General features: G+C 45.9%; 1 protein-coding gene across 4 annotated transcripts in view; it reads left to right on the forward strand.

Moving 5' to 3' along the window:
* Positions 1-27,896, forward strand: part of ANKRD17 (ankyrin repeat domain 17) — a 331,682-nt gene that overhangs the window by 50,280 nt on the left and 253,506 nt on the right. For all 4 annotated transcript variants that reach the window (XM_082265183.1, XM_082265182.1, XM_082265185.1 and 1 more), the window contains exon 2: positions 23,834-23,987. In XM_082265183.1, coding sequence (XP_082121309.1) covers positions 23,834-23,987 — 154 coding nt within the window. The remainder of the gene's footprint in view (positions 1-23,833; positions 23,988-27,896) is intronic.

Below are 27,896 nucleotides of genomic sequence, written 5' to 3' on the forward strand. Positions count from 1 at the left end.
GGCAACTTTTAAAATGGTCTTAAAGGAGGGGTTAACCCGGCCATAGAGCGTGTGTTTTTTTTTATCATCAGCTAGCGGGCCGATAAGACAAATGGTTTGCCCCAGCCACACAGGTGGGGTGGCTAAAGAAATAGTGCCATCTGTGCCAATTGACTGTGTGGATTGCTCAAATTAAAATTTCCCAACCTTCCTGTTCTCAAGGGAAGCCGATCATTAGATCGACTTCTCTTAAATAGGAACAGACATAGATGGATCAAAGTTTGGCTGGTACCTGCTAAACTGGCTGATTTTTGATCCATCTATGGCCATCTTTAACCTTTTAAGCTTAGCCATATCAAAATGTCTTTAGTTTTAGTTAAAACTTAAGTTTTAACTGCTGTATTTTTTAAACTTGCTTTAGGGGAGATTTCCCCTTGCTTGGCTGTGAAACCTGTAGCATTGTTCACTTTTATTTTCTCCAGTTGTGCATACAATTTTAAAATGTTAAAATTTTCCTCACTTAAAAAAAAAAAAGTGTGTGTGTGTGTGTGTATGTATATATGTATATATGTATATATGTATGTATGTATATATATGTATATATATGTATGTATATATATATATATATATATATATATATATATATATATATATATATATTTTTTTTTTTTTTTCCTGTAATTCAATAGCCATTTTTAGTAACTTTAGCAAGAAATATCAATTTGCTTCTTGAGGCAGGCCATACATGATTAATTTGTTCTTTTTTGTTCAACAAAAATTGAACCAATTCCCCCATTCACACATTTGATGTGGATGGGGGAATTGTTCCCGTTGAGCTATTGCATTTTGCCAATGGTGAGTCTTCCCCGTCCGCAGAATTCAATGCTCAGTTTTGCTGTCTATAGCCGGCAGCATTGATTGTACAGGAAACACCCAACAGGCTGATTGTACGTAAGTCGATCGCTCCACTTGTATACAACTAGCTAGTCCATACATGGATCAAAATTTGACTTGTCCCTGCTGAACTGGCTGAATTTCAGTCCGTGTATGGTCGGCTTAAAACTAGCAATCCTAATTCAGTAGTACATTTTACAGATATAGATGAAGTGGGAAACTAAACGTTTAATCTCAGTTGGTAACATTAGAACGCAGTTTTCATTACATTTTTCTTCACTTTTTTGGATGCTGAGCCAAATTACAACTATATGAATTTTCTTTAAACATATTAAAGTTCTTGCACAACTTGCCCTTAAAGTCAGATTCCAGACTTAAATCGAACTACTCATTAAACTGTCCCCTACCCCCTCCCAACACCTATGCTTACTAACCTGTGTAAGAAAGATCTGTGTACTTGCCTATTTTCAGCTGGCTTTGGTCCAATCATGTGATCCAGCTCCACTGTGTCAGCCAGCACGGCTGCAGGGGGAGGAGGTAGCGCTGATTACCCAGGGGCCATTGAATCCCACTTAAGGCTTTACTAGTCATTGTTGAACCACTCTCTCCTCTCCCCTGCAGTGCCGCTGGCACACGGGAGATCATGTGACCAAAGACGGCTGGAAAGAGGCGTATGCACTAAGTAATATGTATACAGATATTAATTTCACAGGTTAGTAGGCATAGGTGTTAGGAGCGCTTAGGGGACAGTTTTTAATAGTAAGGGTTAAAATGACTTTAAACCTTTTTAATGTTTTTCTAAATAACAGACATTTTACACTTACCCGCTCTGTGCAATGGTTTTGCACAGAGCAACACCGACCCTTCACTTCTCGGGTCCCCTGACAAGTGCCCACAATAGCAACCTGCTTCACAGTAATAGAATTGTGAAAAACAGAATTAAAAACGGTTGCCGTCCTCTTCCCTATGGACAAAATCTACTGCCTGGACTGGTAGGTGAAGTTTACACTTTTACAGTGACATTTTTATGTTTGCCTAAGTTTTCCTACTATTTAGTTGGACCTTGCTGTTATTTTTAAAGAAAAAAAAAAAAAAAAAAGGTGGCCAACCCTGGTGATTTTTTTTTTTTTAGGTAGATCTCCACCTCTCAAAGGTTACCTTCCTCTGGCCTAGGCGATCCAAACATTAGTTCGCCAATCCCCCCTTCCCCATTTCCCTTGACCACAGCCTTCTGGGACACGCCACAGGTCTCAGAAGGTTGTGGGACCTTTCACACAGCATTTTACAGCTTGCATATTCACAGTGGGAAACAGGCTGTTAAGCTGCAAGGAGTCACAGCCGGCTGGGGACCCAAAGAACTGACTTGAGTTTGGACAGCACTGGATCCCAGTAGTTGTAGCGGCTGACTTTTTTAAAAATGTTTCTAGGGTGAAGATCCTCTTTAAGGATTGGCAAGAAAGCTGCAATATATAACATTTTTGTTTTTAGGTTAAAGATCCTAGAACCAGAATCCAAAGCCATTGGCCAAAAGGGTCTTGTGGAGGAACAAGTTTCACATGTTTTGTTTGGATTTAGCAGACCTGGTGGCACCAGGGCTTGAAGTAAGTTTATGCACCTCTGGACTTGGGCTCTTGTGTATCTACCATTTACTAGGGATTGACTGTTGTGTGGTGCTGGATGAGATTATCAAGAACTCCTCTGAGGAAAAGCATATTTTTCTTTGATTCTCCTCGCAAATCTGGGCCTAGCTTTTCATCCCAGAAGCGATGATAGCGTTCCCTAGCAGTCCAGTTCCTCCATTCTCGTGGAGACGTCATCTTTCCCATGAAGTTTATCTCCTACCTTTTTCAGCTCACGGCGGAAGGTGAGCTCTTGCATTTAGAGTATTTGATAGCATGTTGGACCAATAGGCTCCCAAGTAGGTGGCCTTGGGCTACAAAGATGTGTTTCTCATCCAACCAGCTTTTCTCCCCTTAGTTACTTGATTTACATCTAGTCATCCACGGACTCCTGGCCTCTGTGGAAGGTGTTTCCAGGAAGATTTAAGAGAGATTATTATTATTTTTAATAGATAGATTTTATATATATATATATATATATATATATATATATAGATACACACACACACACACACACACACACACACACACACACACGGTGTCCATCTTCCGGGACCTTCTTCTGAGTCACTACCTTCCCTGATTTTTTTTATTTTTTGCCATGGCTACTTCACTGATTAGAAGCCAATATGATTAGAAGCCAAAGGAATGTTCATTGATCCTTGTGGCTTGGGTTTGGACCAGCAAGCCATGGTACATAAATCCTGCTGGTTTGGTAGTGGACACACCTTGGCTTCAGTAAGACCCTTTTGTCACAGCCCATATTTCACTGTGCTGGCTTTACCTCTTTCAATGCCAGTGTTTTTGCACTGGCCCTCCAGTCAGGCCACAGTCAGACCTTAACCTGGCATTGTCAGAGTTATGAAAACTGCGTTTTGAGTATATTTTCATTACTTCTATTCATAGAGATTTGGAACTGATGGCGTTGTCCTGCAAGCCTCCATTTTTGGTCCTTTTTAGAATTGGGTTGTTTTGGATCCAAGACACTTTATCTGCCTAAGGTGGTATTAGCTTTTACTTAATTGAAGACACTGTGCTTCCAGTTTGCCCAAAGGAAGTTTCGCAACATTCTTTTGATATGGTCGGGGTGATTAGGGTGTTTTTGAATGTCACTGATGGGTTCTGCAGGTCAAATTCCCTGTTTGTGGGTTTAGAGAGCCTGTGAAAGGTCCTTGCAGTGTTTACTGCTAGTATTTCACATTGGATCAAGCATACTCTTGTCCAAGTGTTTGCTTTCAATCTCTGAGAACCACCATTTCTAGTTATGGTGCATTCTACCAGAGTGATACATGCATCCTGGGCTTTCTGCCATCAGTCGTTGATTTGTAAGGGGGGCCATTTGGTCATCATTTCATATGTTCACCAGATATTATAAAGTGGCTGTGGATGCATCAGTTGATGCCAGTTTTTGGAATAAAAATTTTGCAGAAAGCAAATACAGAAACTGCTGCTCCAGGTGATTCTCATAGGGAAAACTGACTTGTATAGTTTTTCTTTTGAGACAATTAGTCTGTTTTTTTTTTTTTTTGCTTGCCCTGTTGTGGCCTTGCTTTGAGGTGTCACTATAGTAGATTAATTGAAGCAGGTCTGTGTCCTCCCATAGAATGAAAAAAAGTAGATTTTTTTTTTTTTTTCTGCGTTTTTTTTTTTTTTTCCCTCTGGAACACACTAGCACATTATGCACTTGGTGCATTCTGGCTTTGCTCCTACAAATGCCTTTAACCTCTTCCTGTCTGGCCATATTACATAAAAGCATGCACAAGGAGGATATGCAGGAGCATGTATGGGATGCGCTTTAAGACCTCCGGACACAGCTGATCGCCAATCATTGTGCTGGGGGGCTTTGAGCGGCCCTGGTACCATGTGATCGCTGTAACCAATACCAACATGAAGAATAGTAAACAATGATGCCATTGTTCACTGCTGCGAGCGCTCTGTGTTTGGTCACAGCAGCTATAGTACCAGGGCCAATCACAGCAGCTCTGTACCATGTGATGGCAGTGACCAATCACAGCAATTATAGTAGTACACAAGGTTGCGTGAATGAAACCTTTACACAGTTTTTTACTGATTGCTTTCTACAGTGATCCTCACTGTAGAAAGCAATCAGTGATGAAATAAAAAATCCTGTCCACCCCCCAGAGTAGTACAGTGTCACTACGGTAACACTGCACTGCTCTGGTGACAGCATGTAGTAAAAAAAGTATATATATTTTCTTAAATACTCTTGCCAGTCAATTCTAATCACCGCCACACCAGCTAGCGTCTACTGTCCTTGTGCTCCAGGGCATCCAAAAATGTGATTGGTAGTCCAGAAATGAGATGTGTATTTTATGCTCCTAGAACATCTTAAGGGTTTTGGGCCTCTCTACATGGCTAAGCTAGGAAGGTCTTGCATATGGTATCCCATACTCAGGGGTGGTATTTGTACTGTCCTGGCTTTTTAGGGCCTCAAAAATAATAGGCAGTCATTACATCAGTAATGATAAATTGTCATATATACCATAGTTTGTAGACTATAACTTTCTCACAGACTTAAAGGAGTTGTATCTTAACCACTTTAAGCCCGGAAGGATTTGCCCCCTTCCTGGCAAGGCCCTATTTTGCGATTCGGCACTGCGTTATTTTAACGGACAATTGCGCGGTTGTGCAACGCTGTACTCAAATAAAATTGATGTCCTTTTTTTCCCACAAATAGAGCTTTCTTTTGGTGGTATTTGATCAGCTGTGCGATCTTTTTCTTTCTTTTTTTTTTTTTTTTTTTTAATAGCAAAAATCCAGTGGTGAAAGCTCTATATATCTTAAAAACATTTCATTTAGGTACAGTGCTTCATGCCTGAGTAATTGTCATTCAAAGTTTGACAGTGCTGAAAGTTAAAATTGGCCTGGACTGGAATGGGGTGAAAGTGTCTGGACTTGAGATGGTTAAAGGTGTTTTTTTTTTTGTTTTTTTTTGCACAAAGATAGAGGGCACCTCCACCTAAGTGTAGATTTATTGGAAAATGATTAAAAACACATATATATATACACTCACTGAAATAAATAGAAGAATAGCATATCCGATAGTCTGGGTCCAGCTGACCTTCCCAAAAGTCTGCTTGTTTGCATCAAGTGCATGTAGATTGGTGTGTTTGCAGCATTTGGCAGGGATGGCGCTCAGGAAGTGGCTGGGTAGATAGAATGTAGCTTATTCAGTTTCACTGGGCTGTGGCATGCAGAGTAACACAGGGAAGCTGCTGGAGCTCCGAGGCAATCAATGATGCCATATATGACGTACGTAGGAGCATGGCAACATGTTTTGTGGCATGTTCCACGGAGGGAGCAGATCACTGGATGGTGTAGAGTAGACTTTTATGGCTATGCAATCTGCCCTTCAGTTGCTTGATTTTAATTAAATCAGACTGGCTTCTGGAACAGTAATTAAACAATTGAACAGCACAGCTAAAATCTGTACCGTTTGGTGGCCAGCAGAGTAGGAACATGTAAGTAATGAGCCCAAGCAAAAGAAAACTTGCATCCCTTTAGACACTTGTAGTCCCTGCTCTGTTAATATCAATGGGTAGCTACAAAGGGGGATGAAAAAGCAGAATGATTTGTGGAAGGGTTGTACCGGTATCCATATCGGTGCCTATACTAAGCATTTTCACTCGTACTCATGCAAATGCTACGATACTTGAAACCAAAACCTTTGCGGAGTGATTTGAGCCCATACAATGCGCTCAAATAGCACTGCAAAGAATAACCCGTGATGTGAACAGGAATGCAGCACGATGCCTGTCTGCATGCGCCCCCCCCGCTCCTATGTGAACCCAGGCATGTCATAGTGACTTCAGCCTGGGTTCACACAGGAGCGGTGCGCTTAAATCGCATGCAGTTCTTTGCAGTGCAATTTGAGTTCATTCATTTTGTATGGGCTCAGATCACACTGCCAAGGATTGATACTCGGTATTGGCGACTACTTCCCCGAAAGTATCTGTACTCATACTTGCCCGTAAAAACAACGGTATCGGTTCAACCCTACTTTGTAGACAGTCATGAAAAAAATTAACACAGATGGGGGATATCTGGAATGATTCTAAGGTTTTTTTGGGTACTAAATGTTCGCAGAATTTTAAGGCTAGGTTTAAAAGAGTTGTAAATCAGGTTTTTTTTTTTATCCTTATGCATGCATTAAGGTAAAAAGCCTTCTGTGTGTAGCAAAACGCCCACGATATCCATGAGTCCCTCAGCTGTCTGGGACTCTCCCTCCTTTTGACAGCCGCGGCATCCAATGTCTCAGCCAGTCAGCCAATCAGGGGAGAGCGAGGGGGCGGGTCTGAACGGCATCTCCATGTCTGAATGGAGACAGAGCTGCAGCTCAGCTTGGCTCGGTTGCCTCCATAGCAAGCTGCTTGCTGTGGGGGCATTCAATAGGAGGGAGGGGACAGGAGCGGCAAAAAGGGACCCAAAAAGAGGAGGATCTGGGCTGCTCCGTGCAAAACCAACTGCAGAGGGTAGGCATAACATGTTTGTTTTTTTTTTTTTTTTTTCTTTACGCGTCTTTACAATCACTTTAAATTGGCCCATACAGTAAGCATTTTACCATGTGGGCTAGTGACAGTGCCTGCTTCTGTACACCGTGCATTGCAAAAAAAATGCTGCATTTTACTTCACCTCGCTGCACATCTCACCAGCGTTGCAGTGTGGACGGGACACGCACACAAATTTTCTATGTACCCTAAAGGTAACCTGCGTTTATCCAGAGCAGGTCACTGATGAGATTGTAAACAAACCCAAAAGAAACTGAATTAAACAATTGAGGATTCAAACTTGAAGATATTCGTAATTCTCCCTTCACCTTCCAGGACGGCAACACATCAGAGATGAGAGGCTCCACCCTACAGGAAACACAATCAGTTCACAGCTGTTAAAAGGCCCCACCCTTCCCCTTGTCCCTCAGTATTGATTGTTTTTCCCACAGTGAAACATTTGTTTTTTCTCTGACCAGAATACCTACAGTCAGATGGTACCCATGAGGCAGGTTCAGGAACGCCGGTGAGTGCTGCACTTTACCTGCATGCCTTTGGGCTTCTCACAGGTTGCCTTTTGTGGCACAGGCAAGTTGGATGCAGAAGCGTTGTGGTCCCTCTGCTTGCTGCCCATGATGTGAGGGCCGGCCGTATAGAGATCAAGGTATGGGGAGGACTTGGTGCGCTTCAAGCCCTAGTTCTGAAACCGGAACTTTCAGTCCAAACAGGAAAAGAGGCGGAGCATGCACAGCGCGACCCGGAAGTGCGTGTAAGCCGTGGAGGAGACGCTGGACCCGCATGGCTGCGGGAAAGTAACAGGCTCTTTACCTATTAAGAGCTGGAAGGCTGCTAAGAGCGTAAAACATGCTAGATCCACCTCATGGGGGAGGAGGATGGCAAGTCGGGCAGGTGGCTACAGGCAAAAGCAAGTCGGGCCGGGTAATTGCCTTTCCTTGGGGATAATACCTGTGTCAGGCTTAGTTCCTGGGGGTGGGGAGGGGCTTTGGCCAAATGAAAAAAGGGGTCAGGAAGAGTGATGATTTTACTTGTTTGCCTCTATTCTTGAAGTGGAACCCAGGAGGCCTCTGACAAAACATCCCCTATTTCTGCTAGCACTAGCTCCTCTAAAAAAAAAAAAAAAAAAAAGTGGTAATTGTGGGGAGAGATTTTCCAGATCTCACACTAAGCCATTTTGTTATAGGTGTATTAACAAGTTGGCTGGTAAGGAGGCCTCGGGGGTTAATGAAGGATTTATTTAAGTCTGTTCAGGAGGTAATATTAGCCACTATCCAGTCCTTCTGTAGCTTCACCCAAAGTAGTAGACCCGGAAGAGCTAAATCCTAAACAGGGCCCTTCTCAGCAGAGTTTGCTTTCCAAGACAGGGCCGGGTGCCTTTCTACCTGTTTCTCAGGGACTTCCCCCTGCTCAAGCTATGGAGAAGGAGGACTGAGTAGAGGCAGAAAGTCAGGCAAAGTCTGAGCCCAGCTCTGGGGATGAGGTTGACCTAGATAGTGAGGCAGAGGAGACTAAGATGAACAGTTATCTGTTTGGTCTGGACTTGAAAAGACTCCTTCAGGCGATCTATGCCACTGAAGGGATCCCGGAACCTTCCAAGGAGACTTCAGTTCAGGATAGGATGTATAGAGGTTAGGTTAAAAACCAATCCAAAGTATTTCCTGTACACCAGTCCTTGAAGGATTTAATTCTTCAAGAGTGGGATATTCCTGAAAAGACTTTGGTCAGATCAAAAGTGTGGAGATTCCCCTTTAAGGAGTAGTTGGAAAAATTACAAGACTAGACTGGGCGCTTTGCTGTCCCAGGTGACTAAATGATTTGACCTCTCCTCCTTTTGAGGATACATGCAGTATCAAAGATGCCATGGACCGTAGGTCAGAGTCCCTGCTAACGAAACATTGGACGCAACTTCAGCCACTATGGCCCCAGCGTTGGCTGCTACCTGCGTCGCCAGGAATGCAGACTTCTGGATAGAAAGTCTTAGCACCTTTTTACAGGGAGGTAAGTCTCAGGAAGTGTTAGATTCCCTTTCAGTTGTAGGGAAAGCTGTTGTTTACCTGTCTGATGCTGCGGTTGAGTCGGTTAAAGCTTCAGCTAAAACTGGCGCCCTTATTAACTCAGCTTGGAGGGCTATCTGCGTTAAAGCATGGGGAGGCGATTTCACCTCCAAAGGTGAAAATGCGTGGTCTTCTTTTGAAGGGTGTTTGCTGTTTGGCTCAGGCCTGGATAACGTCTTGTCCCAGATACTCTGAGAAAGGGAATACATTTCCTATCAAACCCAGGAGGGAAATAAATGGAAAAAAAATGTTGTGGTGGCCTGGGGCAAAACCAGCAAAGAGCCAAAAAATAATCTAATAGGAAGTGGATATTTGGGAGAGGTAGACCAAGAAGTACTTTGCTCTTCCCCCTCCCCAGCTCCTAGCTCCAAAGATGCGAAGTGACGCCAAAGTCAAGGTGGGAGCAGACTCTTATTTATTTTCCCTGTGGGAGGAAATCTCAGTCAGTCTATACATTGCTCAACTCATTCGAGAAGGCTACCGCCTACAATTTTGTCAAAACCCCCACAAAAAATTACATTAACACGTCCTCCAAAGGACTTATTAAAAAGAGGAGCTATATTAAATGAGATCCAGGAGATAGTGGAACAGCAAGTGGTGGTGCGGGTGCTAGAAAGCCAGCTTTATCCAGGCTTTTACTCCCACGTGTTTGTGGTACTCAAACCCTTGGGGAAATGCCGCCTTATCATAAACCTCAGAAACGTAAACCAGTTCCTAGAATAAAAGGTTTTCCATGGAGAGTATCTATGCAGTATGCAAAAACCTGTTAAAAGATGTGTTTGACTACTGTGGATCTCATGGATGCATACCTACATGTTCCGATTCATCCAGAACACCAGGCTTTCCTGAGGTTTGCGGTAGTAACCCAGAGTAGGGTCTCCCATTGACAGTTCAGGGCACTCTTCTTTGGTCTAGTGGCCAGTCCAAGGATTTTCACAAAGATCCTAGCAGAGGGGGGTGGCCTATCTTCATCTCCAGGGAATAGCTTTGATTCCTTACCTGGACGATCTACTGATCTTTGGTCATTCGGCAAGCCATGTGAGATCAGACACCCGGAAGGTGATAACGGTCCTGCAGACGCTAGGCTGGTTGGTCAGCATGGTAAAGTCATCCCTGGAGCCAGCTTGGGTTCAGACCTATCTAGGTTACTGGATAGACTCACGGGTACAAAAGCGCTTTCTTCCTAAGGAAAAAGTGGAGAAAGTGGTCTCATCAGTAAAACTGCTGATAGGGACCCCCTTATGCCCTAGGAGAGAGTTCTGGGGCTTATGTCAGCATTCCAGCAGTTTTTGGACACAACTGCACTCAAGAGACTTTCAGTTCTTCCACCTTTCCTCCCGGGACAAAAAAAATCGAGTCCCTGGGCAGAAGTTTAATCCTCACCCCTCAGGTAACCTCTTCCCTAAAGTGGTGGTCAGTACCAAGCAATCTGGAGAAGGGCAGGCTCTGGGATCAGTGAGGCCCTCTGAAAGTCACCACAGACGCAAGAACCTGGGGGTGGGGGCCCGCGCCTAGAAAAGGCCAAAGCCCAGGGCGCCTGGAACAAGTAGTTAGCTCAGGCTTCTTCCAATTTCAGAGAAGTGGGCGAAGCCCTAAAGGCCTTGTAAAGTTCAATTTCAGGGAAGGAGGTTCAGGTATGCTCAGACAACGCTATGGCAGTCGCCTACCTTAATCACCAAGACGACACCAGGTCCAGACCCCTCCTAGACCTAGCCAAAGATATCTTAGGCTGGGCGGAAGGAAGGGTGGCTTCCTTGTTGGCTATTCACAAAAGGGAAGAGCAATTGGGAAGCCAATTTCCTCAGCCGCCAACCTATTAGACAGGGGGAATAGGAGATGAATCAGGAGGAGTTTCAGACGCCAGTCCAAACATTTGGCTGCCCAGAGATGGACCCTTTTGTCAGTTTCAAGAACAAAAAAAGCAAGGAGGTTCCCCCCCCCCCCCCCCTCAGATGGCTTGGACGCCCTTGTCCAGACCTGGTGGTTCAAGTTGGCTTACGCCTTTCCCCCTCTTGTCTATTCCCTTGAGTCATACAGAAACTCAGTCGTTCCCCGGGCCTTCCCCTCCTCCTGTTGGTGCCATGGTGGCCAAGAAGGGCATGGTTTGTGAACGTATAAGCACTTTTTTAGTGGCGCCTCTTTGGTAGCTTCCAATTCTCCCAGACTTACTCTCTCAGGGTCCAGTGTTGCACCCCAGGCTGCAGTTCTCCCAACTGATGGCTTGGTTAGTGAGCGCCACATCCTTAGAATAAAGGGTTGCAGAGTGATTCATACTCTTCCTGAGCAGAAAACCTGTTACCAGAAAGGTTTACTCTTGGGTTTGGAAAACATTTTGAACTTGGCATAGGCAGAAGCAGATGTCTTCCACCTCTGTCCCCGTAATCTTGGATTTTTTACAAGATGGGGTAGAGAAGGGTGTGGGCGGTTAACACTCTTCGGGTACAAATAGCAGGTTTTCTTAGACGCGAGACTAGCGAAAGAACCTTTTTAGTTATAATAATTTTGTCGGGCAGGGATACAGCTACCCCTGTCGATAGAGGGGACCTAACAAGGGTTCTAGAAATTATCTAGAAGCCCTTTTGAACCTAATTGAAGAGGTTTCCTTTAAGTTTTTGACACTTAAGTTAGCCGCCTTATTAGCTATCGCAACAGATGGGAAGGTAGGGTACTTACAGGGTCTTTCTATTAAAAGAACATTTTTTTGTTGATCCTCCCAGATAGGATTATCCTCAGGCCAGATACTCTAGATATGCCCAAAGTAGCATCTTCCTTTCATAGAATTCAAGAGATATCCTTACCATCCTTTTGTGATAACCCCAAGAATGAGGGAGAAAATACATTTCATTGTTTAGATGTGAGGAGATGCCTCCTCACTTATTTAGAGAACCAAAGATTTTAGGAGATCTAATCTTTTAATCCTCTACTCTTGACCATGGAAGGGACTTCAAGCTTCTAAGCCTTCAGTCTCTAGGTGGATCAGACAAGCCATTTCCGTGTCAAACGAGATTTCAGGTATTCCTGCACCAGCAAAGCTGAAAGCACACTCAAACAGAGCTCTGGCAACCTCATGGGCTGAGAAAGCGGGCTCTTCCTAGGAACAGATTCGCAATGCAGCCACCTGGTCCAGCAAAGACACCTCCCTGAAGCACTACCAAGTGGAGGTGCTGTCTCAACAAGACCTAGCCTTCTGCCGAAAGGTACTCCAGGCGGTGGTCCCACCCCAAGGTAGGCCTGCGGTTACTTGATTATCCTCTCGTGTTGCCGTCCTGGAGGGTGAAGAGAGAAAATGGATCGTTAGACTTGCCAGCAATGGTGTTTCTACGAACCTTCCAGGGCAGCAGGCCTACTTCACGCCCAGTTAAAAGGGTGAGGAAAGAATGTGATCAGTAAATAGCGAGTACCTAGTGATTGTATAACCCTTGTGAATCGGTTGGGAGAATTACTTTTTTACAACTGAGGAACAAGGGGAAGGGTTGGGGTCTTTTAACAGCTGTAAACTGATTTCCTATAGGGGGGATCCTCTCATCGCCAATGTGTTGCCGTCTTGGAAGGTGCGTAGAAACACCCGTTACCGGTAAGTCTAACGGTCGGTTTTGACTTGCTTTTTAAAGTGGTAAACTCCTTTGTGTTACCTACAGGTAAGCCTATAATGAGACTTGTCTGTAAGTACAGTGAATATCTCCTAACCTTGCACTGTTTTTAGGAGGTATTCACACTGCATGCAGCCGGTGATGCCGCCAGCGCATGCTCTCTGAAGGCCTGGCATACCTATACCTTTCTTCTTTAGAGCTCCATGCTGCGGTTTGTGACTCCTGTCTTGCAGGGTGTTTTTTTTTTTTCTTTTTTGGTGCGGTTCACTACCACTTTAAAGCCAGAATCAGTCACGTAACTAACATTTTCAATGTCCGCCTACCTAGTTCTCCCATTGCGGGATTCCTGCAAGGTTTAAAAATACCCTATACTCCTGTTTAAAAACACATTCTATCCAAGTACATATTCTTAACTCAAAGTACCGGCTATTGCTTGCAGCCTCCTCCAAATTTGAAATTCCTTTTAGAGGATGGCTATGTTCAGTTTCCATAGTTCTACTGTTTGAAGAAATGAGCTATCCTCTCCTGAGATGGACTATGGGACCTGTAGTGTGCATACAATGAAATTGACCACAACTAATGTGCACTGCTTGTTCCAAATGAAAGTGAAAAGAGGTTCAAAATATTAGGAGGCAGAAAAGCACAGTAAGAAATGAATGTATTGAAAAATAAATAGATCACAAGTAGTGGATGTGTATTGATTTTTTTTTTTTTTTTTCAGAATAAAACGTATTGTAACTTTAACTCTGTGGACACATTTTGTAAAAAGAAAAAAAAAAAAAAAAAAAAAAACCTTGAAAGCCACTTTACAAAAGGCACCCTAGCTTTCCTCTTCCTCTGTTAGAATCTTCTTCCAGAGCCCATGCAAATATTCAGTGCCTCCTGGGTGTAGATAGAGCCATGTGTGCACAGCCTCTCAGTTAAGCAATTTTTGACTAAACGGTCAGTTCTCTGGCTTAAGTGTTGTAATGAAGGGGCAGCTTACCTAGCCTGTGCACAAATATAATTTATTTCTAAACATTATAAAGTAAATATACAAAATGACTATTGGGAAAATTTATAAAGAAAAAAAAAATGTAACATCCACATGTGGTTAATAATTCCCTGCATTTTAAAACCAATGCACCAGGTCGATTCATTTGAAAGGGCTGTTAAATATACAGGAATGCTCAAAGTAGTGCAAGCACTACCTTTTTTAAAACTCCGCTGCACCATACTACATGGTACTGTGGCACCATAGTTTGGGTGCAAGCACAGCACGTTTGCGAGATGTATTCTGGGAGTCCTTAACAGTTAAAGTGGCCTTAAACACAAAAAAAACTAAAAAAGCTAATACTACTGCTTTACCAGTCATTAAAAATAATGGCTGTATTTTTTCTTTTCCTTTCATCCGGGAATTCTGGCTAGTAACACATTTTCTATCGTATGGTGTCTTTCAATCTGGATGGAGGTGCAGTGGAGACACCTTTGCACAGCCGCATTATCAATCTGGGAAGAGGAAAGTATTAAATGCACTAGCAGCTTTAAAGTGATTGTAAAGTCTTGTTTTTTTTTTTTTTAAAAAACGTTAGACTTACCTCCTCTGTGCAGTTGGTTTTGCACAGGGCAGCCTGGGTCCTCCTCTTCTTGGGTCCTCCTCTTCTTGGGTCCCTCTTCGCTGCTCCTGTCCCCTCCCTCCTGTCGAGTGCCCCCACAGCAAGCACCTTGCTATGGGGGCAGCTGAGCTGCAACTCTGTCCATTCTGACACGGAGCTGCGGTTCGGCCCCACCCCCTCTTTCCTAAGTGCTTAACTGAATTTGACAGCTGCGGAAGCCAATGATGCCATGGCTGTGTCTCGACCAATCAGAAGGCAGAGTCCCGGACGGTCGAGAGACTCGAGGACATCGCTGGACAGACAGACTTGGGGCTTGGATAAATATTAGGGGTTGCTGGGGCAGCTGCTGCACACAATACAATCTATGCATTAAGATAAAAAAGCCTTTTAAGATTAAAAACCTTCTGACTTTACAACTTCTTTAACCTCTTTGTGCCGGCTGTACACATATATGTGGCCTCTCTGTGGGCGGGTCTTAATGCAGAGAGGCCGTATATATGCTTACCAGAATGTAAACGGAGCGGTGCCATGCACGCTCCCATCAGTTACTAGTGACTTAACTGCTCCTGGTCTCTACTTGCGATCGGGAGCATTTTAATCATGTGACTGCTGTGGCCGCTAATCATGGTGGTCACATGATCAGAAATCCCTGCCCAGCTTCCAGGCATCAGAAATCTTTTAAAGGGCTGGGAGGTGCTGGGGTTAACCACTTAAGCCACGGAAGATTTTACCTCCTTCCTGACCAGGGCCTATTTTGCGATTCGGCACTGCGTGACTTTAACGGACAATTGCGCGGTCGTGAGACACTGTACCTAAACGAATTTGACGTCCTTTTTTTTCCCCCACAAACAGCTTTCTTTTGGTGGTATTTGATCACCTGTGCAAATTTTTTTGATCATGACTGACATTTTTTACACTTTTGGAGTTACCAGTGACATTTCTACAGTAATCAGTGCTATACATATGCACTGTTACTGTAAAATGACACTGGCAGTGAAGGGGGTTAACTTTTTTTTTTGAGGGGGAGGGGTTGTGTGTCCCTAGGGGCGTGATTCTAACTGTGATTGGCTGTGGCTTGAGGTGTAGGAACAGTGATCAACGGTCCTACATAGTAGAACCGTATGATCACCATTCTTACACAAGGGAGAATGACAGGCGGCTTGTTTACATTAGCCGTCTGCCTTTCTCCCTCTGCACCGGACGATCGCGAGTGACCGGCGGACATCGGGAGGTCGCTCCCTAGACCCTCACAGGCTAGTGACGTAGTATTACGTCGCTTTGCCTGTGAGGGGCTGACCGCCGCAGTAAATAGTCGTGCGGCGGTCGGCAAGCTGTTAAGGGGTTAAAGTGTAACCATAGACAAGAATACTCGTGCACTGTATGCTCCACTGGTGAAGTTATATGCCCCAGCATTCCCCCATTAGTGTCCAGGTGCTGTTCTTCGGCTATCTTGGCTGATGCAGGATAACACCCCCGCGTGCCCCAAGAATCATTCATCTCATACTAGCACTGTGCCGGAACTATGAAAAGCACTACGCATGCAGAGATTATCGGGCAGATGTGTTCTTTATTCTTCTTGATTGCACTGCGAGACATATTTTCTGCTGCTTTTGTATATTTTGTTAAGGTTTTGGGGTTTACTACTGCTTTAAATTGTAGCAGTACAATTCTTACATTTTTTTTTCTTGGTTTGTTGATCAGGGGTAGGCAACCTTAAAGAGGACGAAATCTACCTTAACCAAATGGGTGAAGTAAAAGCTCACCATGCAGTGTCTCCTCTTCACACCTAATTTAAACCTCTAATTGCCGTACTACCGTGGTGCAATTGCGTACATTGCACGGCAATCGTTGGTTTAAATCAGGTACTTAGATCGCTTTTCACAGGAACAGCAGTGCCTGCTGCACTTGTGAATGAGCCCTTAGTTGTATTTGGCAGCGGCATCTTTAAGGCTTGTTTACAAATAAAATTGGGGGGGGGGGGGGTAAAAAAAACCCTGCAGTTTTAGCCGCGGTTTGACAGCCCCCGATGTGCTGCAATTTACCTGCACCGTGGTACATCTGCGACTTTCTGTAAGCGCACCAAAACTCCTGCATTCAGGAAGTGCACCAAACATGCAGGATATAATAGAAGTGTATGGCTAAGCGCAGGAAAGCTGCAGGTACACTGCACTGCACCCACGGTGTGGGTAAACCGCAGCACATAAGTGTGAAAGCAGCCCTATACTATTATGCCCAGTGTATTGCTTCACACTGACCAGAAGATCTCTTCTTTCCTGCTGCTAGCACCACTCTGGAGACCGCTAGCAGAGATAAGAGGTGGAGTGCAGTTGGTATTACTTCGCATGGGACAGGAGCCAACAATACAGAGAAGGCACCTTGCTCCCTATTACAGCTCCAACTTCACAAGTAGTCCCTCTGCATTGTACTCTGGTGCTCTGGGATGGCGGGCCAGCAAACCCAGACCCTGATCTACTTGTAGATCGCAATCTACAGGTTGCTGATCCCCATTTTAGTTCCCATTCATGCAAAAGCCTTGAACTTTATTCTTAATTTTGTTTGAGGAAGAAATGTGAGCATTGTGCATAATTGCAACACATGTAATTCTTGCTTTCTTAAATCATGTGACAGGCTGTCTTCTGGTGCATTGGTGCACTCGATTTTTAAAACCGCAATATGACACTCTGAAAGGTTTTGACTTTTTTCTGCATTCTTTTGTGCAACTAGGAGAGTTGGTGATTTATAGATCAACAGGTCATGAATCAAATATTTCTCTGTCCATTGACAGGGACAGTCTTCTGTTCTCAATAGCAGTAGGGTTTTGCTGCCCCCTATAGGAGTAGGACACTAGGCAGAAAAAGGTTCTGGCTACGCCTATGGGCAGTGGCCAGGGGGTATACCCTCTCTCCCTGCTATAGGATGTCAGTTTTAATCTGCCTAGTCAGGAGTAAGGACCTAGTTCCTTGCTGGGATCTCTGGTCCTGGGAAAAGTTTTTTTTTTTTTTTTTTCTAGTTAGGTTTTTTTCACCGGGTTTTATTTTTCCTGTGAGATCTACAAGCAACTATGCCGAATCCGGGCAGCGTGCTGGATATATAGATCCAGTGGTCACCCCAGCAAGCCAGAGAGCGTGCGCAGACCCCAGCTCCGCGCTAGGTCGGCCGCGACATAGTCCCACTGGACGGGGACTTGTCCTGGGAGTTAAACGTCGCATACGACCGGGTCTAGGCCCAAGTCGCAGCATTCCTATTGGCCAACAGCCCCCCCCCCCCCACTTTGGCGGCGCGGGGTTCTGTCAGGAGATGACGCCTGCCTGTTCCTGGTATGGTGAGTAAACTGTTCCCACCCCCCCTCCTCCCTGGTGGATTTTGGGGTGGACGTGGGCCCCTTCTCAGGACAGTTGCACCCTCACGTTCCCAGGTTCCCCTCTGTCCTGTCAAGCAACCCCCCGCATTCTGCAGTGTAGTTGAGCATCATGGGAAATGTAGTTCGCAAACAAACATCTGGGGTGCCAAGGTTCGCCATCACTGGGCTAGGGGGTCCTCTAGAAGCTCTGTAGGCTGTGCGGGTCCGCCATTTTCTTGTAGCCTACATGTGCTGAGGAGATCGGCTGCCATCTTGGTACATCCGGCACAGCCATTTTGCGGTGGATCCCAGTGTAAATCAATGGCGACCATGTTCTTGGAATCCCTAGAGGCGTTTTTTTTTTTGTGGTCGTGACGCTCAGCTTTTTCTATGAGGATCGCGATTGTTGCAGACACGTGCTGTACAGACATTCTGTGCCTTCCTGGTGCATCTTTGGTGGGGTGGTGAGTCTGGGGGATCTCTTTCTCGCTCTCTCTGCTGGGTGGTCTCTGTGCATTCTGCCTGACCTCTTGGGGGCATTGTAACGCGGTGGGACGTTTTTAAAAACTTTTTGCTGCGGGGTTCCCCTGGTGCTGACCCTGCGGAACTTTTTCCCCCAGCTGACCCCCTCAAGGAGGCCGCAGGGCCCTCTGGATCCAAGCTATCCATAGATGCACCGTCGGCGGTCTTGGAATCCTTTGTGTCCCAGGTGGAGGTGGCCTGTAAGGGACGGGGTGCCAAAAAACACCCCCCCCCCCCCCCTCCTACAACTGAATCTGATTCAGCCACCGCAGACGGGACTCTCCCTGCCTCGTGCCCTTTCTCCTCTGATCTCCCTCCACCAAAGCGCATAAAAAGGTGCTGGTGGACGTACTGGTTGTATCTCTGCGTGAGACCCTGAAAATGGAGGACTCAGCTGCAGCTGAGGCGCAGGTCACTTTTGGCACTCACGAACCATCCAGAGCAGTTAAGGTTTTCCCCCTTCCTGCGTATTTTGACAACATGGTCAAAAAAGAGTGGGACTGCACAAAGCGTCCCCCTGGGGTGCCTAAGCGGATTGCTAGGCGCTACCCCTTTGAAGAGTCCGTTGTTAAGAAATGGACCCTCTGGTCTCCAGACTGAATAAAGCTCCCATGATCCCAGTGGAGAATTCCCCATCCTTTAACCACTTTACCACCGGAGGGTTTTGCTGTCTTCCGTCCAGGCCACTTTTTGCGATTCGGCGCTGTGCGACTTCAACTGACAATTGCGCAGTCGTGCAACGCCGTACCTAAACGAAATTTACGTCCTTTTTTCCCCCACAAACAGAGCTTTCTTTTGGTGGTATTTGATCACCTGTGCGATTTTTACTTTTTGCGCTATAAACAAAAAAAGAGCGTTTATTTTGAAAAAAATACATTTTTAACATTTTTTTTATATGAAATTCCCCCCAAAAAAGATGTAAAAACCAATTTTTTTAAAAATTTTTGGCCAATTTGTTTTCTGCTACCTATGTTTGGTAAAAAAAATCGCAATAAGCGTATTTTGATTGGTTTGCGCAAAAGTTATTGCGTTTACTAACAAAGGGAAAGATTTCTGTCATTTTTGGTGGTTTTTTTTTTTTTTTTACGCGTAATGTCGGCGATCTGCGATTTTTTTTTTTTTTTTGCGGGACTGCGACATTGCGGCGGACAGATCGGACCCTTGACTGACATTTTTGACACTTTTGGGGGTACCAGTGACATTACTGCAGTAATCAGTGCTATATATATGCACTGTTACTGTAAAAATGACACTGGCAGGGAAGGGGTTAATTTTATTGGAGAGGGAGGGGTTAATGTATGCCTGGTGCTTACTGACGTGTAGGGGGGGAGGTGACTGAGTGAGTCATGGACAGATCGGATGTCCAGCTATGCTGAACAGTCCGATCTGTCACTCCCTGTCACTATGGAGATCCGCCCGCTGTGTTTACACACAGCGGGCGGATCTCCAGACTCGATCCCCGACGATCGGGTAAGAGCAGCGGCGATCGCCGCTGCTCCTCCCCTGGCCCGACTCCCGCTGTGAATGAAAACAGCGGGAGCGAGCCTCCGGCGGCGCGCAAGCGCCGCCCAGAAGGGGGAGTGTCTAACGACGTAGTACTACGTCGTCAGACGATAACGAGCCACTCTGCCGCAGTAATATTACTGTGAGCAGTGGTAAAGTGGTTAAGAACCTGGCAGACAGGCGGAGTCTGTGGCTCACAATATGTACTCCCTGGCGGGGTCTGCGCTCAGACCGGTGTTTACTATTGCCCTTGTGTCACAAACTTTGACTGAATGGGCTAAGTTACTACGCCATGACCTGGAGGGGGTACAACTTGACCCTGCCTTTCAGGGGCTGCATTTTGTTTGCGACGCCTCGCTGGATGCGGCTACAATATTGGCGCCACCGTTGGTGTCGGCAGCGGTTCTCCAGGGTATACTAAGTCTAAAATGCGGGTCTGTGGATCAGACTTCTAAGAAGGTTTTGACTTATCTACCCTTTCAAGGTGATCGCCTGTTTGGGGCTACCCTTGATCACATTATTAAAGGTCTTTCTTCCACAGGCTAACAAGGGTTATGGACCCTCGTCGCAGCACCTAAAAAACTTTCGTTCTTCAGGGACGAGTGATAAAGTATCAGTCCTTAAAGGGCTCCTGCAGATAAGGCCCCTCGACCTGTAGGTGCGCCCTCACCCGTATCTGGGGTGGGTGGACGTCTTTGCCGGATTCCGGATCTGTGGCCATCCCGAATACAAGACAAGTGGGTGCATGAGGTCATACGGTGTCTGGCTACAAGATTGAGTTTTGATCTCTCTCCGGTAAGGTTTTCCCTTTCCAAAGTGGGACTGTTCCCGGAACACTTACAGAGTCTCTTTGGCGCGGTACAGTACCTGGTACAACAAGGAGTAATCATTCCGGTTCTGTTCTCGGAACGTTTTCAGGGATTTTTCTCAAACCTGTTTACGGTCCCCAGGAAGGAGGGCAAGGTGCGTCCAGTTCTGGACCTGAAGGCACTGAATTACTTTGTGAGAGTACAATAACTAAAGATGGAATCCATTAGCACGGTGGTGGCCTCCCTACAGTGAGGGGATTTCCTGGCCTCTTTAGACATCAGATGCCTCGCTTCACATCCCAATATGTGCAAGACCATCAACGGTTACTGCATTTTGCCGTGGGAGAGGATCACTATAATTTTGTGGCGTTACCCTTTGTTCTCGGCTCTGCTCCTCGGGTCTTCACAAAGGTGTTAGACACCGGTTCTGGCTTTTACGCCAGTGGGGGATATCAGTCCTGGGTTACCTGGATGATTTGCTTCTCCCAGGGCGCTGGTGACAAACTTAGAGGTCACCTCGAACTATGGAGGAGTTCGGGTGGATTGTGATTCTCCATAAGTCGTCTTTGGTTCCTTCTGTGAGGCTGAACTATCTGGGCCTGACTTTGGACTCGTCCTCAGCCAGGATGTTTCTTCCTCCAGACAAACTCCTAAAACTCCAGTCTGCGCTTCAGCTATTGAGGTCCAGCAAATGGTTGTCCCTTCGGGCTTGTATGAGAGTTCTGGGACAAATGGTGTCTTCCTTCGAGGCGGTACCTTACTCTCAATTTCACACGAGAATACTCCAGAAGGAAATTCTTCTCAAATGGAACAAAGATCCAAGTTCTCTGGACAATCCGATCCAGTTGAGCCAGGTGACCAGGGGGTCCCGGTTATAGTGGCTTCGATCCCCGACGCTCAAACAAGGAAAATCCTCCCCATATATTGGACAGTGATCACCACGGATAGCAGTCTGTTCGGGTGGGGAGGTGTCCTTGACAAGATTTCTGCTCAAGGGGTCTGGTCTCTGGAGGAATCCATGTTACCGTTCAATGTTGTGGAGCAATCAGGCTTTGCCTAATCCACTCGACGGAGCACCTTCGGGGCTGTCCGGTGCACATTCAATCGGACAATGCCATGGCTGTGGCTTATGTCAATCACCAAGGGGGCACCAGAAGTGTCCTTGCGGCCTTGGAGGTGGTAGGCATCGTTCGGGGGTTGGAACGCTTTGTTTCAGCTCTCTCCGTCATTCACATTTCAGGAGTGGAAAATTGGCAGGCGGATTACCTCAGTTGGCAGACCTTGGCTCCAGGGGAATGGTCTCTCCTTTCGGAGGTGCTCCAGCAGCCCTTCCTTCGTTGGGGCACTCCAGACGTAGATCTGTAGGCATCTCGGAGCAACAGGAAAGTGCAGAGGTTTGTGGCCCGCTCTCGGGACCCTCAGGCAGACGCCACAGACGCGCTGGTGGCTCCGTGGGGTCAGTATCGACTGATGCATGCTTTTCCCCCGTTCAATTTGCTGGCAAAACTTCTTTGCGGGATCGAGGCGGAAGGGATTCCAGTCATCCTTGTGGCTCCGGAATGGCCTCGCCGGGCTTGGTACGCTGACCTGGTCAGGCTAGTCGCAGATGTTCCTTGGAGACTTCCTCTCAGGGAGGATCTGCTGTCTCGGGAACCGATGTTACGTCCTGCTTTACGGTCGCTGGCTTTGACAGCTTGGCTGTTGAAAGCCAGGTGCTGAAGGACAGGGGATTGTCTGCTTTGGTTATTCCCACTCTGCTTAAAGCGAGAAAAGCAACTTCTAGAAAGATCTATCATCGCACTTGGAAGTCGTATATTGCGTGGTCTGAGTCTCTTGGGGTTCCCCCTTGCTCGGTGGCTCGGATCTTGGCTTTCCTTCAACAGGGGGTTGATCGAAACTTGGCCTTCAGTACTGTCAAGGGTCAGGTTTCGGCCTTGGCAACTTTTTTCCAAAGGCCATTAGCCACCAATTCCCTGGTACGTAGGGAGTGGGGGTGTGACATTTTGGCTCCTCCGGTGCGACCTCCGTTGCCCCCTTGGGATCTTAATTTGATGCTGTCGGCTATCCAGAAACCTCATTTTGAAAATATTCGGGAAATTCCCCTGCTTACTTTATCTTAGAAGGTGCCCTTCTTGTTGGCTATTACTACTTCGGAACTGGCGGCGTTGTCCAGTCATTCTCCCTATCTGGTGGTTTCTTAGGGATTAAGTGGTACTTCGTCCGCATCCGTCCTTCCTTCTGAAGGTGGTTTCCATTTAAATGAGGACATTGTTACCCTCTGTTTCCCAAGCCATCCTAAGTAATTCGCACTACTTACATTGGATGTGGTTTGGGCACCCAGGGTGTACTTGGCGACTACTGAGTCTTTTCGGAAGTCAGATTCGCTATTTGTCCTCACGGATGGACCAAAGAAAGGGCTGCCTGCGTCTGCTGTGATTATTTCCAGATGGATCAGACAGACGGTTGTGCAGGCTTATTCAATTAAGGGTCAGGTTCCACCTTTCCCTGTTAAGGGACACTACTCGGGCGCTTAGTGTTTCCTGGGCCTTTCACCATTAGGCATCTGTGGTTCAGGTTTGCAAGGCGGCTACATGGTCGTCTGTTCATACTTTCACAAAGTTTTATAAGGTGGATGTGCTGGCATCTGCAGATGCTTCCTTTGGCCGCAAAGTTTTGCAGGCTGATGTTTAAGGGTGTTTTTAGTCTCCCTTTTAGGGTGTTTAATGTTTTTTTTCAGGTGGGTCTCATCTTGTTGTTTTGATGAGTCCTATGTTGCCTGGTTGTCTGTGGTTCAGCCTTAGGGAATTATTTTCGGCTATTCCCACCCCTCATGTTTTATGACACTGCTTTGGGACGTCCCTACTGCTATTTAGAACGGAAGACTGCGTCCGTCAATGAACGATGGAGAAATGGGATTTTTGTTGGGTTCGTATGCTTTTCTCTGACACTGCTTTGATACAAAACTGACATCCTATAGCAGGGAGAAAGGGTATACCCCCTGGCCACTGCCCATAGGCGTAGCCAGAACTTTTTTCTGCCTAGTGTCCTACTCCAGTAGGGGGCAGCATAACCCTACTGCTATTGAGAACCGAAGCAGTAGAGAAGGCTTAAACGTTCGGAAAAAACACTCATTTCGATTGTGTAAATTGGCTCCTGAGATTTGTTCAGAAGCTAGAGGTAGTAGGATAAGAAAACTTAAAACGGACATCACTAAAACAAGATTTTAACTCTGCTGTAGTTATCTTATAGCAGGCATTTGTCATACCTGCCATTTATTGGGAAAAACTGGAAATCTGTATAAATCCTAAACTATATAAAACTGACGGTAACCGTTTATAAGAGCTGTAATGATACCTGAGTTTTATTTTATCGCCAACTTTATTTATTTATTTTTTTTTCCAGGTGGAATCCTTCATCCTGGACCAAGATGATTTGGAAAACCCAATGCTAGAAACAGCATCTAAACTACTGTTATCAGGCACAGCCGATGGAACAGATTTAAGAACAGTCGATCCTGAAACACAGGCTAGGTTGGAGGCTCTACTTGAAGCTGCAGGTATGCATTGTTGTGTGGTTATAGGTGGTGACTAATATAGTTACATGATACAGCTTTGTATACACATAAAACTGACCATTCCAAGAAATCTCCCTGTGAATACTGTTAAAGTAGAACTAAAGGCAAAACTTTTTTTTTTTTTTTTCTCAAGTCGCCTTCCAGGACAGCCCATGAGACCTAGGGCTCCTCCTACCAGGACAGGAAACACATTCTAATCAAATTAAAGGCGTCGCCCTAGTCCTCACCTTCAGTATTAGTGTTTCCTCCGGGCAGGGGGTAACATGTTCCTGGAACTGAAGCTCCTGGTCTCATGGAACTGTCCTAAAAAGACCGGGATCGAAAGAATGCATCTTCTCCTAGCCCAAGTGTGGTACCCTTACTTGTTGCAATAGGGGCTGACCGCTTCTCTCCTGTATCTCGTGGTCCACAGGGGCAGGACCGTGAATGTCGTCATTGGATCGCATGGGGAGTCTTCCGTTCGTGGCGGTGTCCTTGGAGCAGCACAGGCTGTGTACCTGTGACGCCGCCAATTCTGCTGGGTAACTGGCAAGTTTGGATTTGGCGCCACGAGCGGAGAGGGCGTAACTCCAGTGTTGCACTCTGGCCCTAGGAAGCGGCACAGGTCACTTCCGGCGCAGTGACGCACATCCTCGGGCGCCGGAAACACTAGTTCCCATTTCCAAAGGCACGAACGGGAGATGTCTGGGCTGCCGGTGTAAGGTGAAGCCCAGCACAGGCTGCGGACAACCAAACAGAGCAGGATGGATCCCACGACAGCAGCCGCTCAGGCGGTAGAGGCAGGCTCTGGCACCGTCACCTACCAGGTAAGCGATGGGGAATTTTCCCTTCCAGCATATACCTGTGGTGGTCTTTTTACCCTTCCCTCCCCCCTTTTAGTTAAATCGGGTTGGTAGAATGAGGCACTATTTCTTTACCCTGTACACACTCTGTGGGTGGGTGAATTGGGGAGTCGTAACTAGTTATGTGTTTTCTATTGTTATAGACCAAGGCTCAGGACAAGGTCCAGGTGCAGCCCCCCAAAAAGAAATGTGCAGTTTGCGGGACCAAGCTAAGTTCCACTTGGAACAAAACGGTGTGCTGCACATGTATAGATAATCTTGTTTTAGATTACCCTACTGTATCCACACAAAGGATGTTGACCTCAGTAAGGGATGAGCTAACCTCAACTTTCAGTTAATTTAGGACCCTTATGGCTTAGTTACAAACTCCAGTACAAGTCCCTGTATCCCAGGTCCCTACCAGGTCCCTACATCGGTGTCTAAACCAACACGAAGTGTGTATGAGGACACTAGGGAACAATCAGAGTCCCCCCCCCCATTCCTCATTTGAGGAGTCTGGATCTGGGGAGGAACCCAGGGAAAAAGAATCCTATAGAGGTTCCAGATTAAAATTATCCCTTCATGATGTAGATGAACTACTTAAAGCAGTGTATGTCGCACTGGAAATTGAGGAGGAGAAGGTGCAATTATCCAAGCATGATCTTATGTATGTAACTCGTAAGAAAAATGCTAGAGTTTTCCCTGTACACAGCTCCTTGCTATATACAATCAAGCAGGAATGGGAAAATCCTGAAAGGAAACCATTTTTTTCTAATCCTTTTAAAAAGGAGGTTTCCCTTTTGATGACAGCAAAGAACCATGGAATAAAATTCCAAAGCTAGATGCCCCTCTTGCCAATATTTCAAAAGGTATATAGATCTGGCATTTGAGGACATGGGTTGACTTAAAGACCCAATGGACAAAAGGAACGATGTCATGTTGCGCAGAGCTTGGGAAGCCTCGGCAATGAGTCTAAAACCAGCTTTCGCATCTACCTGTATAGCCAGACATTTGGAGTTATGGCTTTCACAGATTTAATCCCACTTATTACCTGGGACACCTAGGGATCAGATTGTTAAATCCTTCCCCCTTTTGTTTCAGGCAGTGGGGTTCTTGGCTGATTCTTCCGCTGAGTCGGTTAGAATGACAGCCAGAACCTCAGCCCTAGTAAATTCAGCCAGGAAAGGTCTCTGGCTTAAGTCATGGTCTGGTGACTGTGTGTCCAAAGCACGCCTCTGTAGTCTCCCCTTCACAGGGGATCATCTCTTTGGCCCTGGACTGACAGAAGTTCTGGAATATACTGCTGACAAAAATAAATCATTTCTAGAAAAGATTTAAAAAAAAAAAACCCCCATATACTCGAAAGTTTTTTTCAGAGCAGGGGCAAACGGCAAGGACCACAGGAGGTGCAGACCGGGTACAAGAAACATTGGACCAGCCACAAAGGTAGGGGTAGGGGAAACATCCTGTTTCACCCTCCTCAGCACCCCGCCAAACATCAATGACTCCTTTCACAATGTGGGCGCAAGATTGAGGGCTTTCCTCCCACAGTGGAAGAAAATTACATCAAGCCCATTTATTCTGAACCTAATATCCACAGGGTACAGACTGGAGTTCAATTCCCAACCCTTAGGATATTAATTAGCAGTCTGCCAAAGGATCCTGCCAAAGCAGCTGCACTAAGTCTCCAGATTGGAGACTTAGTAGATCAGAAGGTTTTGATACCTGTTCCAGGAGGAACAGGGAAAAGGGTTTTATTCCCACATTTTTGTAATAAGAAAACCCTCGGAGTTATCGACTGATTTTAAACCTATGAAAATTAAATCTTTCGATAAGATACAATGGAAACAATTTATTCCATAAGAAGCTTGCTGTATCCAAAATGTTTCATGGAGACACTGGACTTAAAGATTGCCTACTTCCACATCCCCATTCACCTGGCTTATCAGAAGTTTCTAAGACTGGCAGTGAAACTAGGACCAGAGGTCAAACACTATAAATTTCGGGCACTGCCCTTCGGATTATCCTCAGCCCCCCGTATCTTCACCAAGGTCCAGGGGGGAAGCTTTAGCTCCACTGAGACTGAAGTCCATTATGATCACCCCCTACCTGGACGATCTCCTGGTAGTGGCGGATTCAGATCACAAACTAAAGGAGGACCTCCATATAGTTCAGGAGTTCCTTGGATCACTGGGATGGATGATCAACAAACAGAAATCTTGCCTGGCACCCTCCCAGAGAGTGACTTATCTTGGATACGAGATCTCCTCTCTGGATCAAAGGATTTTTCTCCCCAGAACTCAGTTTTAAAAATGTTTCACATGGTAGCTTCTTTACAGACCAGCCAGTGGGTCTCACTCAGGGACATAACAAGAGTCATAGGCCTCATGACTTCTTGTTTCCCAGCTGTCCCTTGGGCAAGGTACCAGCAACGTCCCCTCCAATGGTTCCTGTTAAAGAACTGGGACGGACTTCCAGTTTCCTTGGAACTGAAGGTGAAAATTCCCACCAGGGTAAAAGGAACCCTATGGTGGTGGAGATCATCTCTTCACCTTACAGACGGACAAAACTGGGTTGTTCAAATATCTCAAAGAATAACCACAGACGCAAACTCTTCCGAATGGTGGGCCCATCTCCAGAACCAGTTGGCTCAGGGAGAATGGTCCTAACAGGAAGCTCAAACCTCGTCAAATCAGAAAGAGCTCATGGCAGTACAAAAAGCTTTAGAGGTCTTTCAGATGAACATAAAGGGGAGTCATCTGCAGATTCTATCCGACAATATAGCTACAGTGGCGTACCTCAACAAGCAGGGAGGTACACGGAGTCAAGGGTTACAGAGCTTAGCCCAGAAAATTTTTCCCTGGGCCTAGCTGAACCTGGCATCCATTTCAGCTATTCATCTTAAGGGGACTCAGAATGTCTTGGCAGACCACCTCAGCCGCCACCTGGTGTGTCGGGACAATTGGTCCCTCAATCCCAAGGACTTTGCAGATATTGCAACCAAATAGGGCCTTCCAGATGTGGACCTTTTTGCAGCCCAAACAAACAGCAAAACAAAAGTTTTTTTTTT

The sequence above is a fragment of the Pelophylax lessonae genome (assembly GCF_965119305.1).
Source record: "Pelophylax lessonae genome assembly, chromosome: 1".
Classification (NCBI taxonomy): Eukaryota; Metazoa; Chordata; class Amphibia; order Anura; family Ranidae; genus Pelophylax; species Pelophylax lessonae.